The sequence below is a fragment of the Saccoglossus kowalevskii genome, chromosome 2 (genome assembly GCF_978046115.1).
Source record: "Saccoglossus kowalevskii chromosome 2, keSacKowa6.1, whole genome shotgun sequence".
Lineage (NCBI taxonomy): Eukaryota > Metazoa > Hemichordata > Enteropneusta > Harrimaniidae > Saccoglossus > Saccoglossus kowalevskii.
The window spans coordinates 36,345,268-36,362,693 of NC_140642.1; the positions used below are offsets into that span (position 1 = coordinate 36,345,268).

The window sequence follows — 17,426 nt, forward strand, 5'->3', positions numbered from 1 at the left end:
GTAATGTGCCAACATGTTTTCCCTGCCAACACTTTGCATGCAATTTTTTTTTCTGTCATTGTCTAGCTTGCAAACGTTTGTTAAAAATCTTCCAGCTGTAATCAATTGTTTTATTTTCGTAATAATGTAATTTGAATAAATAAAAAACGTAAATTCGTAGACATGGGCAAGTTGTAAAATATAATGAGCTATTTTATTTGTGCGTAATTTGTACAAAGATATTATTTTTTTTGTAAGCGTAGAAAGCATTTTCCAAATTAAATGTTGTAATTCATACACAATTTCCAATTTTGATTCTTAAACACAAATTATCAAAAATATTATAAAAATGTAATTAGGAATTTGCTTTATCCGTAAAGTGTAAAAACCTATTTTTTACTGTAAATGAAACTTTCATTTTATTTCCTGTAAAAACATAAAATGCTGTTTTTATTTTCTGTAACCTGTTACCAGCTATCCCCCCTTGCCCCCCCAAAGGTTTACACTTACAAACAAGTACAAACAAGGCTAACCACCTAGTCACATTGCCTAGATCATTCTGGTATGAAATTTACCAGAAATGGGACCATGAAATCACTGGAAAATGGGAGGGATCAGTAATAAATGACAAGACAGGTTATGATTTAAGATGTTAGATATTTATAATGTACAGTTAAAACACCGACAGCAAATTTTTAAAAACACACATTTCACTAAAATTCAAAATACTTAGAAATCTTGACATGTTAATACACACTGTGAAATCATGCAGACATTTTGATGTGACATTAGCATAATACGAGTTACTCCACATATTGCACAAATGAATTATTTCTAGGATATACCTGATTTGGCTAATAAAAATAAATCACAATGGTTCCAGCCATTTTTGGGATTTCTTTTTTGACCAGTTTTAGTTTTCATGTACTCTATAGATGTTATATAATGTAATATGATTTTTAGTACATGCCTTTCTAGCCATCATTTGTGATATATGCATATGTAAGAGTTTCTGCTCATATTTGGTGAAAGTTTGCCTGAAAGAAGTAGGATACTGTGATGCACAGCACTGAGGTAAAACATGATTTTAAAAAAATGTTGATATCTTACATATGGTATCACAACATACTCCACACTGATGGAGAGTAAAATTTAAAACTTGACGTCTTGCTATATTCATTATCTCTGTATACAATAATTTACTTTTTAAAAATGTGATGCAGCAAGGTGACTGTATCCTGGATTTGTGAGTAATATTAATTTTCAAAACAACCCAATGAAGAATACAAGCAAAAGCAGAACCACAAAATGTACATGTGTACTAAATAGAAGTAAAAAAACAAACTGTAAATGATGTCACACAAGCACCTATTAAGAAGTGCTTAGAATCTTATTTATACCAAAGGAAGCACAACAATAGGGAGTACTAAGACGTCATGTATGTACTAGTAAAACAGTGCCTCTATTAAGGAAGTACCGGTATTCTGAAAACAAATACACAGGAGCAGCCCAACCCAGAGTTATGGAGAAACCAGAATTGTAATTGCATATTACAGCGCATGACATGGTGGGAGTGTGTACAAATCCTTAGCAGTCATTGAATTGGTGTGGCTTGTTAACTGTTGTATATGTCTGGTAGCCTCGCTTATGTGCGGGATTCGAATACGAACATAATGTTCAGCACCATCAATGTGGTGAAACCTCATTGACAGTCCTGAACATTACTTTACCGTTGCATGGAACGTAAACTCACTGTGATGATGCACTGTGAAATAAGGAAAAAGAGCTTGAAGCATGCGCACTGCGTACACAATGTGCTAATAACCTATAACACGGTTATGGCGTAGACATTTCTCATGAATATTATTTGAAAGTGAAATTATTAATAGAAAGCGTTTAGTATGAAATGCTTGAATCACGTATATTCGGTCTTGACCCCCAGTCTATTGTGGTTATTCAAAGACTGTCAATGCTTTCTATCATACTCAAAGCTACATGAGCGAAGGCAAGCCTCAATAGGTTTTGATTGTATACAGTGCCACCAGTGGCTGTTCCTGACTCCATGGGTCTTGGGAGTATTCTGAAGTTCCAATGACTACCTATCGGGAGTGCAATGGGGTAGCACTTTTGTCACTTGTCCAATTCCTTTTGTTCGTCCTTCTCGAAACAACAGACGTGAACCTTCACGGAGATATTCAGGATATTTTATAAACCTGAACATGACTCTTGCCTTCTGATTAGTTTGAATCGATGGCTGTGAAATAAGAAATGAGTTCAGATTACTAAAACACAATGTATACACTTTTACAATACTGGCTATGTTTAGAGTACATTTCTGTTACTTAGAGAATAAAAGGATGACAGATGTATAATAATACCTAATATTTGAAATGCTTTGAGAAGTATTTCCACTCATTACTAATCTACAAAGCAGTGTTTACATTTGAATTGAGAAATTATTGTGAGCTCACTCAGAGTATTCTGAATAGCAGACAAACACGAACTCATTGAGAGACATGATGATGTGAGCACAATATCATAACAACAGAAATGCTTACATTATAAAAACAATCCAGTACAACAAATGACTTTCTATCATTTGATAAATACATAAACTATAAAATAGGGACCAGCTATCAGTGTCATGATGTTGTGAACCAATCAAATGTACATTTACCACCAAACACCTCATCACTCTCACAGAACATTACATAGAAACTGACCAGCTGTGATGAAATCAATTTCATTTGAGCTACTCAGTCCAGATTACATTTGCATAATGAATATACAGAGAAGATAGTCAATACCCATTATCATGGGTTCATACTATAACCAAATTATGATTTGAATTATTAAAACTGCCTTTCATAGTGACACCTTTAATGTTACATAAGTATTGTTATGTACATATAAGTAAAACTGAGAGTAAACTATGCAATTGACTGTATTAAACATCCCACTGTAGTTCAGTGTCAAAATCATTGCCTGTGATATTATTATCTAAATAATACTCACTCTATCTATTTGTTCCATGATAGCTGTCTGGCACACATTGGCAATATGAACAGTTGTTTGAAATCCAGCACTGATAGACGTACAATGAAACAGCACATATACATCAGCTTCAAAACACATAGTTGATTGTGGAGTAACTTTAGGGTCAATCAACACCATACCCTAGAATACACAAGTTCAATATCAGAAAATAAACAAATATTAGACTATGTATCATTACATTTATTTAATACCATACATGAATATACGTAAGTTTTCTGGATTATTCCAGGAGAAATGCATTTAAACAGTTAAATTTGCATTTTCACTTTGCAAATATGTAAAACATCACATCCAGAACAAGCCAAAAACACAAATTGTGTTCAAATAATACTGATTTTGTAATAAAGTATGATATATTAAAAGTAGATATCCTGCTCTCACTTTCACTCTTATTTTATTTTGAGAGTACTAGAGATTCTTATCCCTTATACAAATATATCTACAATGCAATTGACCATCAATAGCAAACAATTCATATTATGCAGCTAATTTTCCATTACTCATCCATTTAGTGGTGTATATATTGGTCAAGAATGGTACCTCACAGAATGGTAAAGTTTAAAGTCTCAGAATAAGTTCTAGTTTTGAATACTTGTAATACAACCAAATAAATACCGGCATATAAACACAGGATAAAAGACTAGGCTATTTCATTTGAACTATTGATTAATTTTCATATTTGTAGATGAAGGTCAAATTATATAAAATGTTTGTCCTTGTTGTTAAATTATCAAATTTCTTTTTACTTGGATATTGGGATCTCAACCTAGTTCACCTTTGATTCATGTTTTATGTATACTGGTATTTTCCATTTTATGGATATTGGTTACATTTTTTACTTAAAATTGTCTTTTTCCATTGGTTTTTGGTGACAATAATGAATAACTATTTTTATTAGCTCATCTACATGAAACATCAAACATTTTAGGTATAACTAGCAAGTACAATTTTCAAGATATGAAGTACAATTTGACTAAAATAAAACATTTATTAGATGTAGAAATGGACAGATGGTAGTTTTGCTTAGATATGTTGCTGTTCTATTATTTTTAAAGAACTGTTATACAACTCATGTTATATTTTTTTCAATAAGGGACAATGAGTTTAATCAGAAGTACATTACTTGGGGTTTGCAACTATGGTGACATGATACCAAGATCCTGTTACAATCTTGCTCTCGCATAAGCGTTCCAACTCAGAAAAATGCGAATGTGCATGCCCAAGGTAACTAGGATACTGGGATGTCCAGGTGGATCAAAATAGCTGCTCACGATATGACGGATTACGATAACTATATTTTCTGTACATTTTCGATGTATTACATTTTTGTCACTATGAAAGTGGTACCGGTAATACATGTTTTATTGTTTTATCACAAACCGCCTATGTCATGTCAGAAGGTAGTAGCATCCGTCTCGCTATCTACGAGATGAGACTTGAATGGGATCTTGGCATGATGTCACCATACAGTACTATGCGCGTTGCAAACCCCAAGTAATGTACCTCAGTATACAGTACATCAATTGAGGAACACATTGGCTAGTATTTTTCTTGTCAAATTTTGCTGTAATATTTTTGGAAACTTTTATTGAATTCATTAATATTATTCTATAAGGGACATTGAGATTAATACAACATGTGTAGTATTATTGGAGGGGCATGAATATTAATTAATTTCTATTAAAGTAATTATGATAACTATTAATTATTTTTGTCCATTTCTGGTCAGAATTGTTGAGGCAGTATTTTCCACACTGAAAGTTTAAATATATATTATTGCTTTTATACTCACTTTTGCCATGCAAAGAGTAGATATTCCATTGTTAGTTTGTTTCTATCCATCCATTCTTATTAAATCAGGATTTTCAATTTGCAAGGTTGTATTAGCTACGTTATGTCAATAAACACTGATGTTTACTTCCAGTTACGCTAACAATCATAATCATGTAAATATTCATAACATCCACACACAAAAAATATTGAGCATATTTGTCATGTTGGTGTCATCTTTAAAATACAAATAATACCAGCATAAATATAAAGCCTGTTTAATACACCTACTACATAAATAAATCAAAAATCGGGGTAAAAAGAGAAAATAAATCAATTTTTTAACCATGCCAGTCAAAAACTACTGATAGAAAAATTATATCTAGTGGCAAACTAGTTTGTCGCGAATAAAAATATCAAAAGAAAACAAACAAATTTTCAAAGATCAGGCAAGAGCGCTTGGTAGCTTCCACCCAATAGATTTATTTCTGATATTTGAAAGGTCACCTAACACATGACAAAAACTGTGCATGCATACATACTGGCTTCTGTTTTGTAGTGCCCAGCAAAATATTTTTTCTCTTGCAATGTACCATGGCAAGACTGATCCAGTTGCTGTATTTTTGTATCTGTATGTTTTTGGTATGAATTTTATAACACTTTTTCAGGTAGTTTTTTTAATGCTCTCAATTCTCTGCGTTAGCATGGGCTAAGATATGCGAAGTAAGTATTAAATCTAGTCTGTTTTTAAGACCAGATCCTTACTAAGTGTGCGTGAACCGCTATATTGTATTCAATGTTCATTTGGAAGATTTACTACTAGTATTAAATTCATAACTATTCATTTCGGTATGTCATTTCCGGCATGACAATCAATGCAAGGACATCTAGATATTGTTCTCGAGAAAAAAATGAACTGACGATGAGAATCTGTGCTACTTCCTGTTATTCTGTAATCTGCACTTTCTGAATTTGCTTTGGTATTGTTTTATTACTGTAAACTAACATGTATACCTTCCTAGTTACTGTAATGAGTAATCATAATTAAAATGACGGTAGATTTTTGTATATTCTTAACAAGATTGGTCCGTGCTAACCACTGTTCCCTCCAGTAAGGAAACATATGAGATAAGCTTTAATCTTAGCGCATGTAGCGTGCACACTACTAGTACATCCATAAAAATAAAGAACACTTGGACTAATACATTCACTTACAATGGAGCAAATATATAAAAGATTTTCAGACGATACCTTTCTTAAGATGCTTTTATCATAATCAGCTGTGAGGGCCAAAGTTGCAGCTTGTGCCGATCTAACAAAGCGACATGCTGACCTGTTGCGGTGTATGGACTGCACTTGTACCAATATAAATTCACCAGTCTCTGTAGGACCAACCAATAACTTGTCATCTTCTTTAATAGTACCTCTAAAATATGGAACAAACATTATATTAGTCAGTCAATGAATTGAAACACAGTGTTAATCCTAAAGAGAAAATACATTGACTAAATTTCAATGCTATGTACAAATATTAAATTATGTTAAAATGTTGTTGTTCTGCATTGTGTGATTTTGTTTGACCCTGCCAAACGTTCAATAGATTGCACTAGGTTGGAAATCATAAAGGAATTTTCATAGTTTTACTTGGTCCCCAATCCTGTTTGTGACAACCACCTCGCTCAGTCAGTCAAATATTGTACTGCCCAAACCTGATTTGAAAAAAATATTGCAGCTGTTCATTACATGGTAGCATTCAATTCCACACATCTATTTTCTAGTCCTGAATTTTGTTTGTTTTGTTTAGTAATTATCAATACACTTACAGTCCATAGATTTGACAGACTATATATAATAATTATTATTCACAATAAGCTATGTTGAAAATGCATGTTAATATCACTTACCGTACTAACGTGCCTCCAACAACATTTCCTACATTTGGCACAGAAAATATTTCATCAATCTATGCAAATAATAAATAAAACATATATATATAAATATAAAATAATGGACAATGTGGTTGGGGGATCGCCATGTCCATGTACACAGAACTATTACCGATAGTTACACAGATTGGTTTAATGGAATCCATTCTGAATAGAATAGAACGTATATGCTATGTACAGCAAACATTGAAACAAACATAAAAAGTTTGAAATATTCCCACAATCAGAGAGTTTGAAAGTGTGAATGGTCACAAACTAAACAAATCTGATAGAACTTCAACCAAGGTACCAGTGCAAGATTTCAAAGCCAACTTACTGTTTAAAATAAATTATACTTATTGATAAATGTTTGATTGACACTCAGTAATAAGATTTTCACATAGCGTAATTTGCACACAGCATTTGCTGCATCAAATGAATCTTTGTACCAACCTGAAATTCTGCTGATTCCTGAGTTAATTTCTCTTGCTCTTTACTGTTGTGTAATGGTGGTAAAACATTAAGGAATCTCTTCAGTAAGTCTAAATGAAAGCCTGATACGCTGGATACTGTAAATATGGGACAAATTCTACAAAACAATAATAATATGTTGAAGCTATTATAATGAGACATAATTTATATCTACAATGAGAAGAAATAGAGAATAATTCATCAAGATTTAAAGCTAAAATTGGTAGAATGATTGTAGTTTGTGGTAATGGTAAATTAGTGAGTTGAAACTATAAAGAATCCTAATCTATATGTGATGATATTAATTATAACAAGAGACATATATACTATGAAATATCATGAAAGTCAGTGTGACTCCCTAGAATCTCAATGAAAGTCATTGTGACTCCTTATGGTATCAATGAAAATCACTGTGACTCCCTATGCTATGAAAGTAACTATGACTCCTTAGGGCCTCAATAAAAGTCACAGTGACCTCTTTCACTCAGTTAAGAACCATGGTGAACAGATCACTACTACAACATTTCTTGATTTTCCCTGACTTGATTTGTCTTTCACAAAATTACAGTATTACCCCGGTAGTGTTTATTGTCACAACTGTGTTTGTGTTTATACACTTGTAGATCAAGTGTACTATTTGTGGCTTTTTTAATCTACATGTAATATTGTTCATTTCATGTTATCAGAACATCTTACCAGTTTACTTCTCATACAGAGATTAATACATCATTACACCAGAAAGACATTATCAATAAACACATCTCACCTATCACTGTTAAAATGTGCAGCTGCAGTCATCGCATCATCTATATTATGTACACGTATAGTAACTTTATTACATCCTGGTCCTTTTAGTATTTTTTCCAGGTTTGCAATGGTACGCTGTATAACCACGGGAGGACATAGATCTATTTTACTTATCACTACAAACACAGGTACTTGTAATGCCATTGCTAAACCAAGATGTTCCTTGGTTGTGCCAACTGTAATGAATCATAGTGAATACACTTGCTGTATGGGTAAATATGCATGGAAGTATAACAGCCACAATATACACCTGCATAAATTTCTCCATATGTTTAACATTTTTGATCAAACCTTTACATTACATAACAAAGAAATTATACAAAACTACAGAAAAAAAAATATTAGAGAGGGAAATGGTGGGATTCAAAGGATAGATCTAAACAACATATATTTAACAAATTATTGCAATACTCCATGTAGGGTGTGGTTGGGTTGATAATAATGTCCTAATATGTTGCAAAGTTACTATGGTAGAGTAAGATTTTTTTAAACTAAACACCAAAAGGACTGAGAAAACTATGAAATATTTGTAAGTAATTTTCAAGAACTATGAAAAAGAAACTGTGGTGTTCAGTTTAGAGGTGTTTTATATCCAAAATATGACTTACCTATGCCAGTATTGGCACTAACAACTAGCATAGCAAAGTCTGGAGAATGACCAGTTAGTCCAAATATTGTGGTTTTGAGGTATTTATGATGACCTGCTAAATCAATAAACGTAATAAGCTTAGAAGCTTGTTCGCATATCTCTTCTGCACACCGAGAATCACTGTAATTGATAACCTATAGGAAACAAACAACAGACTATCATATATCAATCATCCAATGTAATACATCATAACATGTCAGATATGCATCACAAATCATATTTCACTTGTGACTGGAATCGTAAATCCATTATAGAAGACAACATATGTTGCTGAATATGTGAGACAACACAGTTGGTATTTACCATAAATGTTAAATACACACACGCAACCCTGGATGCTATAAAATTGTCAGTGATGTCCCCAGGAAAAATAGCAGAGTGCCACCATGGATTAGAGCACAATTATAAAACAGGGACCTCCTCCCACACACACACATTTATTTATTATGCTCTGGGAAGAACCATCAATGAACAAGTGACTTCCTTTAAAATATTAGGAAATTTTCAAATCAGAAGTTTTTTAAATCTTAGTGTTAAATGTGTCAAATCATTCATACATAAATGTAAATTAACAACAGGCGTAATCATAGAATGATTATGCGTATAATACCCATTCCTACAATTTTATATTTTTGTCCATTTTTTCAGAGTGTTGATTTACTGCAAAAATATTTGAACCATCTAAGCTAAGCCTTCACTTGATGAATGGCATATACTTAAAAAAATAAATTATTTGTTATTATTACTAAATTATTACCCATACACTGCAAAATATATTGTATAACTCAATTCATGTATAACTTAAAGTCGTTGTGTACCAGTATTTCAGAAAATATCATAACATGTATTATAACAAATGGGTGTGAACAAAATAATGAACAGCAGTACACTATATCAGTAAGTTTGATTGCCAGTAATGAAGAAAAGTATTAGAGCTGTTATAAGTTATGTGACTACACAGCTGTTCACATGCCACAGCCAGCAGCTAATCTATGAAATCAACTTGAATTGCTGAATGCATTGATGATAGTAGGCATTCATTTTGTACAGCAATCAATAAACAAAGGTGGGAAATTGTAGGTGCATGGGCTAAATGATAATGCTACCCACAAGTAAGCAATGTAGGAACAAAGCTTAAAGCAGTGAGTAAAAATGTCAAAAACACAGATACACCGATTCACACAACTGTTTTAATGAATAACACAAAACTGTATACACATTTCTCATAGTGCTTTTTTGTATTTGTCTTTGACATTTCGTTTTATATTTTTGAATAATTAAATAAAAATATACACTGCCTTCAACATACATTGTTTGATTATCGATTTACATTGGAAACTCCAGAGAAGACCCTTGCCATCTAATACGTATGAATATATACCAAAGCTAATAATCAATAACAAATATTTTGATGCCAAGAAATATATCAACCCCCTCATTACTTTGCCTCTTTATTTAAATGTCATGAATAAAATGCTTTCAAGTATAGCAGTATTTTGATGTATATGCATGACAGAATTACAATTGTATTTGAAAGTGATGACCCCCATCTTAAACACTCCCTATTTTAGGGATTTCTCGTGCTGTACAATAAGGAATAATACAGGGAGTCAAATTTAAATAAGCAAATAGTCCATATACGTCCTATGTTTAAAAAAACAGTTATTTACTCTGTCACATCTATCTACTGAATTGCAAAATGATGTTGTATTAATACAGAGTATATTGTGCTATACTAAATAAACAATGTTTTAAATTTCTTAAAATTGTGTACCACACGTCAGATAATTTTTAATTGTTACCAGCCCGAGCAGTCAGTAGTTGTAATCACTGTAAATAAATATATGTGTTAATCAACTAGCCACAGGGTCAGCATGAGTTAAGGTCCAAAGATCACAATCTTATGTTGTTTACATGTCGTGATGTTTCATTAATTATTTACCTGGCCTTTGCTGTTAAATCCTAAGATCTCATGACTAATACTGGACGTTCTTCCTGACTGTATTTCATGCAGATGGCGGAATAAATTAAGTCTAGCCCGTCCTCTTCCATTATCAAACTCTCCCTGTGTTAACACACCCAGTAATGTACTTTTACCAGCATCTGCATTACCCAACACTGCTAGACGGAGGTCAATGAACTATTCAACAAAAGATACAAGATATTTTTTATAATGGTAACATTCATTGAAGCAGCTATGACTATAATATAATGAAAGAAAGCTAAGAAAACATTCCAGTATGCTGGGGAAAAGTTTATTAAATATATTAATTTTTGACATATATTTTATAATAACGTGTTACAATGTATGATTACCTGTTGGTTGTCTGGTACTTTTCTCACCAGTATCTCACATGCTCTCCTGCTAGGACTGGCACCTTCACCTTCAATGGTTCTTTCACGTAGTGTAGTCGTAGAAGCACCAAGTCTGTATTATTACACAAACACATATAAAACAAACTACTGCAGTATGTGGCTAACAATGGCAAACAAATGAATAACAACATACTTGATAGCTTGCTGCTCAAATTACAACAACAAAAACTTGCGATGTATTGCAAATGGGACGTTGTAACTAACAACAAACAAAGACACTGTGCCTTAAGTTGGTATAGTACAGTACACGTTTGTTATGAAAAATATATCTGGACAGGCGGACTAGATGTTTTATATGAGGGAGAGCTGGGTTTATTTATAGCAAAAGTTCAGAGTTGAATGTACAGCGTTTCTACCTGAAATGGCTGTATGACGAATGGTTCACAGAACTTGTTTTAGCAGTATACATCAAATGTATGTTGGCTTGTATGTACATAAACTGTGTTTGGGGCTTCATAGAGTTACTTTCTACATACTACACCCAAATGTTACAAACTGATTGAAGTTGTCATTTGAATTGTTAGCTAACCGAGGCGAAGATTCCACGCTGAGTTTGGCAAGATATTTCATCACGCCTGGCTTTATTGATGCTTGACAGTTCAGAGTTTTCCATTTTAGTATTTTCTAACCTTATCGAATTGCAGAATGTCAGCACATTTTCTACTAGTAACCGGTCTAAAGTGTTGTCACACAAACTGTGAATGTGCGTCCCACTTATATGTATGTAGCTGTGTTCGAAAATCAATACCTGAGTGACGTCAGTGGTATTTATTTAATATTGCCATACTTCACTATGGTAGTCATTTTGAATCAAGAATTGCAAAAATCTAAAATCCTGAGGCTTATGATTCTAAAATTAATTTCCAGACAGAAAGATTTTATTCATTTCTTTAAAAAATGTAGCTGCAGATTCATGCAAAAATGTTGAAGATTCTTGCTTTGAACAATAGCCTTGACATTTATATCATAGATAACTACCTTTGTATACCGGTACCTCAGTGGTTATGCAGATATTACAATCAAATTAGCAGTAGTAATATTAACCAGGGATCTCCCTAGCAGTTATTGAGTGCAGTTACCAGCAGTTCAGGTCGATGAACTCACCCCTGGTAAAGTTTTACTGCTACTCTGACACCTTTATTGGGTTGTTTACTATGTTTGCTCTTGCTGCCAACTTGCATGTGTTCTGATAATATCAAACCTATTTTGGTGCATCACAATAATTTGGGTCCAAAATTTAGTACAGTTTATAAACTTCACTATTTAGGTAGAATGTGTATAATTTCTAGCAGCAAAAATTAAGTATATAATAAATTAATATATTTACTTTTCAGCCATTTTACTTAGGGTTTGCAACGAGGCATCCAGGTCTTCACTCATCAGACCTGCTAACATGCCATTGTCCTCCACTCCTATTTCGTATATTGCTTCGCCCTGACCTTCACGTAACCGCCATTTCATCTGTGTTACCAAATGCTCAAATCGTGATGGTGAAGGATTCACTAGCTTCAGCTATAAATTAGAACACAGCAAAATCAAAGTCTGCCGAGGACAGTGAATAATTGAAACACTAGTACAGCAAACTCTTTGATTGACATTCAATTAACCTTCTATCCCACCTAAACAAAAGTAATTTTGAATGTGAAAACAACTGAACAATAATTATAAACAATTCAGTGCAAACAGGAGCTAAATCACCTCACTTTTATGCATTACATCGGAGCCAAACTACTGCTCATCCCACCGATAAACAGGAAATTATTATTAAAACGGATTTACACAGTTGTGGACGAACAAGAGCAGAGTTTCGACCGGGTTCATCCATTTTGCTCTAAGCCCAATAGAACATTGCCCTCAATTACTTAGTATGAAAAAATTAACAGCATGGCTGAGAACGATTTTGATGTCGTGCTTGTGTTGTTTCTTTACAAAGACAAGCAAGGATGTAGCAAATGATTATTGCCCAACGTTGCCATCGAACAGCTCTGATTTTTGCAATTATGGGTGCTATCATTTGTCATCTATAGTTATCCCTACAGTGTGGCAACATACATGTAGTAGTCATTGGCAGGACTAGATAGTTATATACATGATTTTGATGCGCTTACACAATCGGAGCCATGTCAATGCTATTAGAGCTCAATCTTGAGGGGTTTTTGTAGCAAAACTTGGCTCGATTCGAATACTTATACATACATGTAGCCATTTTTTCTTGGCTTGAGTGGTAACAATAGAGGTGATGATGATTAATGTAGATGTACAACAATTATTGCTGACAATACAATTAATATTTTTAGTTGCAATTGTAGCAATTCATGTTTTTGTCATAACTTCAAATATAAATTGCCCATAGAGGCTCCTGATATCAATGTTTTTCAGTCAGATATTTCATACTATAAATAAAATAAAAAATACAAACCTTATACTCAATATTGCCTTGCTCCACCTGAAATATAGTTAAAATATAGTTATTTCAAATATGTGTTCATTAGTGATAACAATGCGTCATCAGAAGTTATGACAATAAAAATATTTCTCTTCTCACAAACACACAACCTGAGGTTTGACAAAAACTATGAACCAAACTATAGATCTCACATACAACTATTTATTTTCACAATGAATACTGAACGACAAAAAGTTCAACTTTATGTTGTTGTTGCTGGTAGGTATTTGGTGATTTTATGGCATTTGTGAGGACAAAATATCATGAATGTATAGCTATGACTATGTGTCTTAACGCTCCCAGTGACATTTTCACTGATACAAAATTGAGCAATTTTCTTTGACTCTTGAATATTAGTACCGTATTACCAGTATGGATGCAATAATTAAAGGTAGAACATGAATTTAGTCCATTATAATTCCAGAAGACGTACCTGCACTTTATGCAAATTTTATTCATAACGTGGCAGTTTCTGGCTCATGAATATTCATTAATTTGTGGGTTCATTCTTAAGGATGTAGTAGACTTTCGTGGTGATTTTTTTTTCCATTTTTTTTTCTTTTATTAAACGTTGACTTGTACCTATATGCAGTCATATGACCTTGTTTTTTTATGATATCATGTTTTGATTTTAAGAAAAAACGGCCTTTTTAAAAATATAAAAATAATTTACAAGTAACGGAAGTATGTGCACATAGGATAAGCCCTTATGAGCCAAAACAATAACATTTGTAATTAGCATAATCCTGCAAATAAACATTGCCTGTACGCGTCCTCTTCGAATGACCGGACGCACTCACTCTTTGCTGATAGTTCAACTAACATCGCATCGCGTTTCTCTATTATATATAGGGGCGATATATTTTGGGGAACAAGAGTTAGAAAGGGGGAATTAGCAATCTTTAGGGGGTTAATACAAAAGAAGTGACCCATCTGGAGAGCAGCAATCATCCTCGTGTCTGTTGGTGTGCATGTGACTTGCAGCTGTTAACCTTGTTTGTACTTCAACACCCGCTTCAACTGCTGTGACTGGCCTTCATGTGAGGTAGTATTATTGTGTTCTGTTATTGAACTGACTTGAGTTCTTGATATACTGTAGCTTTAAGCTGTATATGTCTTTAACATCTTTCATATCTTTTGTAGGAGTGTCCAGTCTGTGATTCAAACTTTCAATCTTTGAGTTTCCAGCGCACTGTCTTGTCCACTGTACCACAAGGGTCTTCATGCAAGCGATAGGATTGACGATCTATTTATAGAACTGTCCTCAATAGCATTTTAAAATCCAACGAACCAGAAGATCCGAACCTGCGATCTCTCCCATTACTGACAGTGTACCAAGCGGGCAGTCACAGAATTAAATAATTTGTTGTAATACTTAGCTTTATTGCAAGTTAGTGTTTGCGAGAAAAGACAGGAATGAGAATTGAACCTGGGTCCTTCTGGTTACTCGGTAGGCTAGTGACCCACAAGAGCATGATGAACTGACTGCTTGTCTTTGCATTTGATGAGACTATATAATGTGTATATATAAAGATATAATACATATTTCCATTATGGAGTCACAATATTGCCAATTTCTGCTTGTGTAAACTATATTTATGCCATAACTCGTTAGTGTACATCTTGAGTCTCAACCTATTTGGTGTTTGCCATTTGCGTTGACCATATCTGATCGACCCTAACCCTAATGCCAAGACACGTTCCTGTTAAAAATTGTAGCTCAATAATGATACTCTCTCGCGTTTATTTAATTTCCACCATTACAAGTTGTTAAATTGAGAGAATATATGTGTGGACAAATATTTAGGACTTATTTTGGTGTAAACAACTCTTGATCAATTAATTTCCACCATTACAAGTTGTTAAATTGAGAGAATAAATGTGTGGACAAATATTGGCCATGTATTTGTGAGTAAATACCTATCGTTTAATTAATTTCCACCTCTACAAGGTTGTTAAATTGAGAGTATAAATGAGTTGACAAATATTTGATACTTATTTTGGTGTAAAGAACTTGTGTTTGATCAACTTCCACCATTGCAAATTGTTAAAATAATGAAATAAATATACTGGTATCATTGGATATTTGATTTAAATGTGAAACTTTCTAACAAAATGTTAACTGCTGAATTTGAACCCTCAATCAACAATTCCATAGACACCGTATAAATACCACAACACCACAGAAGATATTCATCTGTTGCCTGAATTGTTGTTGTAATATAGGGAACGCCATTGTGACATTTTAATATCTAGCAAAACTTATCTTGACTTGGGTCTTCTGTTTATCTCTTGTCACGCTCTGGTAACTGTTGAACAAATTGCGTGTCATTCAGGTTAAGACGTAAGTTATTTTATTATTTATTCATTCAATTTTGCATGGTGGAGTTTTGTGAGGTTTATTATTTTTTCGCGACATTCTTTGTTTGTTATGGTTTGAGGGATTTCAGTTTATTTGATTTACGTTTTTTTTACAATAGCTCTGAGTCAGTGGGATTCAAACTCACTGCCTTTTACAAGCTAATTTTGTTTTATCTTGCCTTGCCACGACGTTGGTCGTTGAGTGGTGTTTATTTTGCTAACAGTAACTACATCAATGTTCCGATTAGTTGAATGGAAAAGCCAAAACAATTGCTTCGGTTCCGGTATGTGTATATCTAGTGGGATTCGAACCCTTGCCGTTTGTATTAGGTGTTTTTTCATTTCCCAAGTTTGCTACGCCGTAATATGCGACCACTTCCCCGTTTATTGTGATTTTGTGAGGGTTTAATAATGTTTTCCTCGCCCTTCACCCAATTGAAGGTCATGTATTTTGTGACGTCACCAATTGTATGTAGGTAGACCATGAATTTGTCCTGTGATTGGACAGGTTATTTATTTATTTATATGCTGGCGGGAGACAACAAACTGAATCAATGACAATAGCAGAAGTGAGGCAATTCCAAAATATTTCATATTAGAGTATAAGAAAAATAAATTTGACCCTGGTTAGTGCATGTGTCAGCGCAAAAATCAATGCTTGCAACTTTTTTCCCTTTTTCTTTCAACACCATTCTCATGACCTGAGAAACAAATTTTTACTATTGAAATTATATTTTTTGGTGCCTGAACATAATTTTATTTTTACAAAAGATACAAAAAAAGTACAATTAGTCTGAAGTTTATGTATTTGGAAGGGTATTCATATGCAAATTTCAAACAACAACAGCGAGCCTGGAGAAAGACATTGGTCTTGATCATTATTATTTGAACAAGTCGATTCTCCAATTGTTTATTTCTGTCAAGGCGTCTACCGTCAATACCGCAGCATACACTGCACTTTCCGCACTGTAAAGCTTGATTGTATTCTGTTTTTTTTTAATGCTACATCATGTGATACGTAACTCCATTGCTAGGATACCATAGTGATATGTGCGTCAGTCGAAGGCAAATCGTTTCTCACTACAACAAGCAGTCAGTCGGTCACTTTGACCTTACGTCACAAAAGGTTACAATGTACGAATCGCTGGCAAAATGCTCGTTCCTCGGCAAGTTCTTTATTCTAAAATAACGGAAAGCTAGCGAATTCATTTGGAAAACTGTCACAGATATGTGCAAAAGGACCTGGGATAAAAAAACAAAATAAACAAACCGTAACGTTTACGTTACCTCTGGAGGAAGGCTTGACATACATGGCATCGATTTCTTATCGCTTGTCCCAGCGTCCACATTAAGACTCGGATTCATCACAGCTGACTGTTCATTGACCAATTACCGCAGCATAAACTATCAGTGATGTATTTCTTCCTATGATCGCAATATCTGGCCTTACCTGTACATAATCTTTTCAATTATAAACATTTCGCGATCGTCCCTCCATATTGCATCAACCAAGCTCAAAAATAATAGTGCCGCCAACGATGTATTTAGTGGTTGAATACTGCGCCACCAACGACAAAACAAAGGA

The 17,426-nt window shown here is 33.7% G+C and overlaps 1 protein-coding gene across 2 annotated transcripts; it reads right to left on the reverse strand.

The window, feature by feature from the left end:
* Positions 1 to 616: 616 nt before the first annotated feature.
* LOC100375058 (GTP-binding protein 2-like) lies at positions 617 to 17,372 on the reverse strand. Of its 2 annotated transcripts, none has more exons than XM_002731209.4 (12): positions 17,129 to 17,372; positions 13,454 to 13,480; positions 12,362 to 12,546; positions 10,975 to 11,086; positions 10,601 to 10,798; positions 8,618 to 8,792; positions 7,969 to 8,185; positions 7,185 to 7,320; positions 6,711 to 6,769; positions 6,058 to 6,232; positions 2,995 to 3,156; positions 617 to 2,233 (listed from the first exon to the last, which is right to left on the reverse strand). In XM_002731209.4, exons 1-12 carry the CDS (start codon positions 17,204 to 17,206, stop codon positions 2,075 to 2,077), a joined length of 1,683 nt encoding a protein of 560 aa, XP_002731255.1. In that variant the 5' UTR covers positions 17,207 to 17,372; the 3' UTR covers positions 617 to 2,074. The 2 variants fall into 2 exon arrangements, 1 of the variants encoding a protein (XP_002731255.1); XR_014928055.1 differs by lacking the exon at positions 617 to 2,233 and adding an exon at positions 4,829 to 4,923 and having other exon boundaries at positions 3,048 to 3,156.
* Positions 17,373 to 17,426: the final 54 nt, after the last annotated feature.

What these genes read in the sequence shown, in the direction of transcription:
- LOC100375058 (XM_002731209.4), bottom strand. Translation starts at nt 17,206, where the DNA reads ATGAATCCGAGTCTTAATGTGGACGCTGGGACAAGCGATAAGAAATCG. An exon ending in CTAAGTAAAATGGCTGAAAA is followed by an intron (nt 11,087 to 12,361) that starts GTAAATATATTA and finishes GTAATAATACAG; the next exon opens with ACTTGGTGCTTCTACGACTA. An exon ending in GCACATTTTAACAGTGATAG is followed by an intron (nt 7,321 to 7,968) that starts GTGAGATGTGTT and finishes ATTGTTTTGTAG; the next exon opens with AATTTGTCCCATATTTACAG.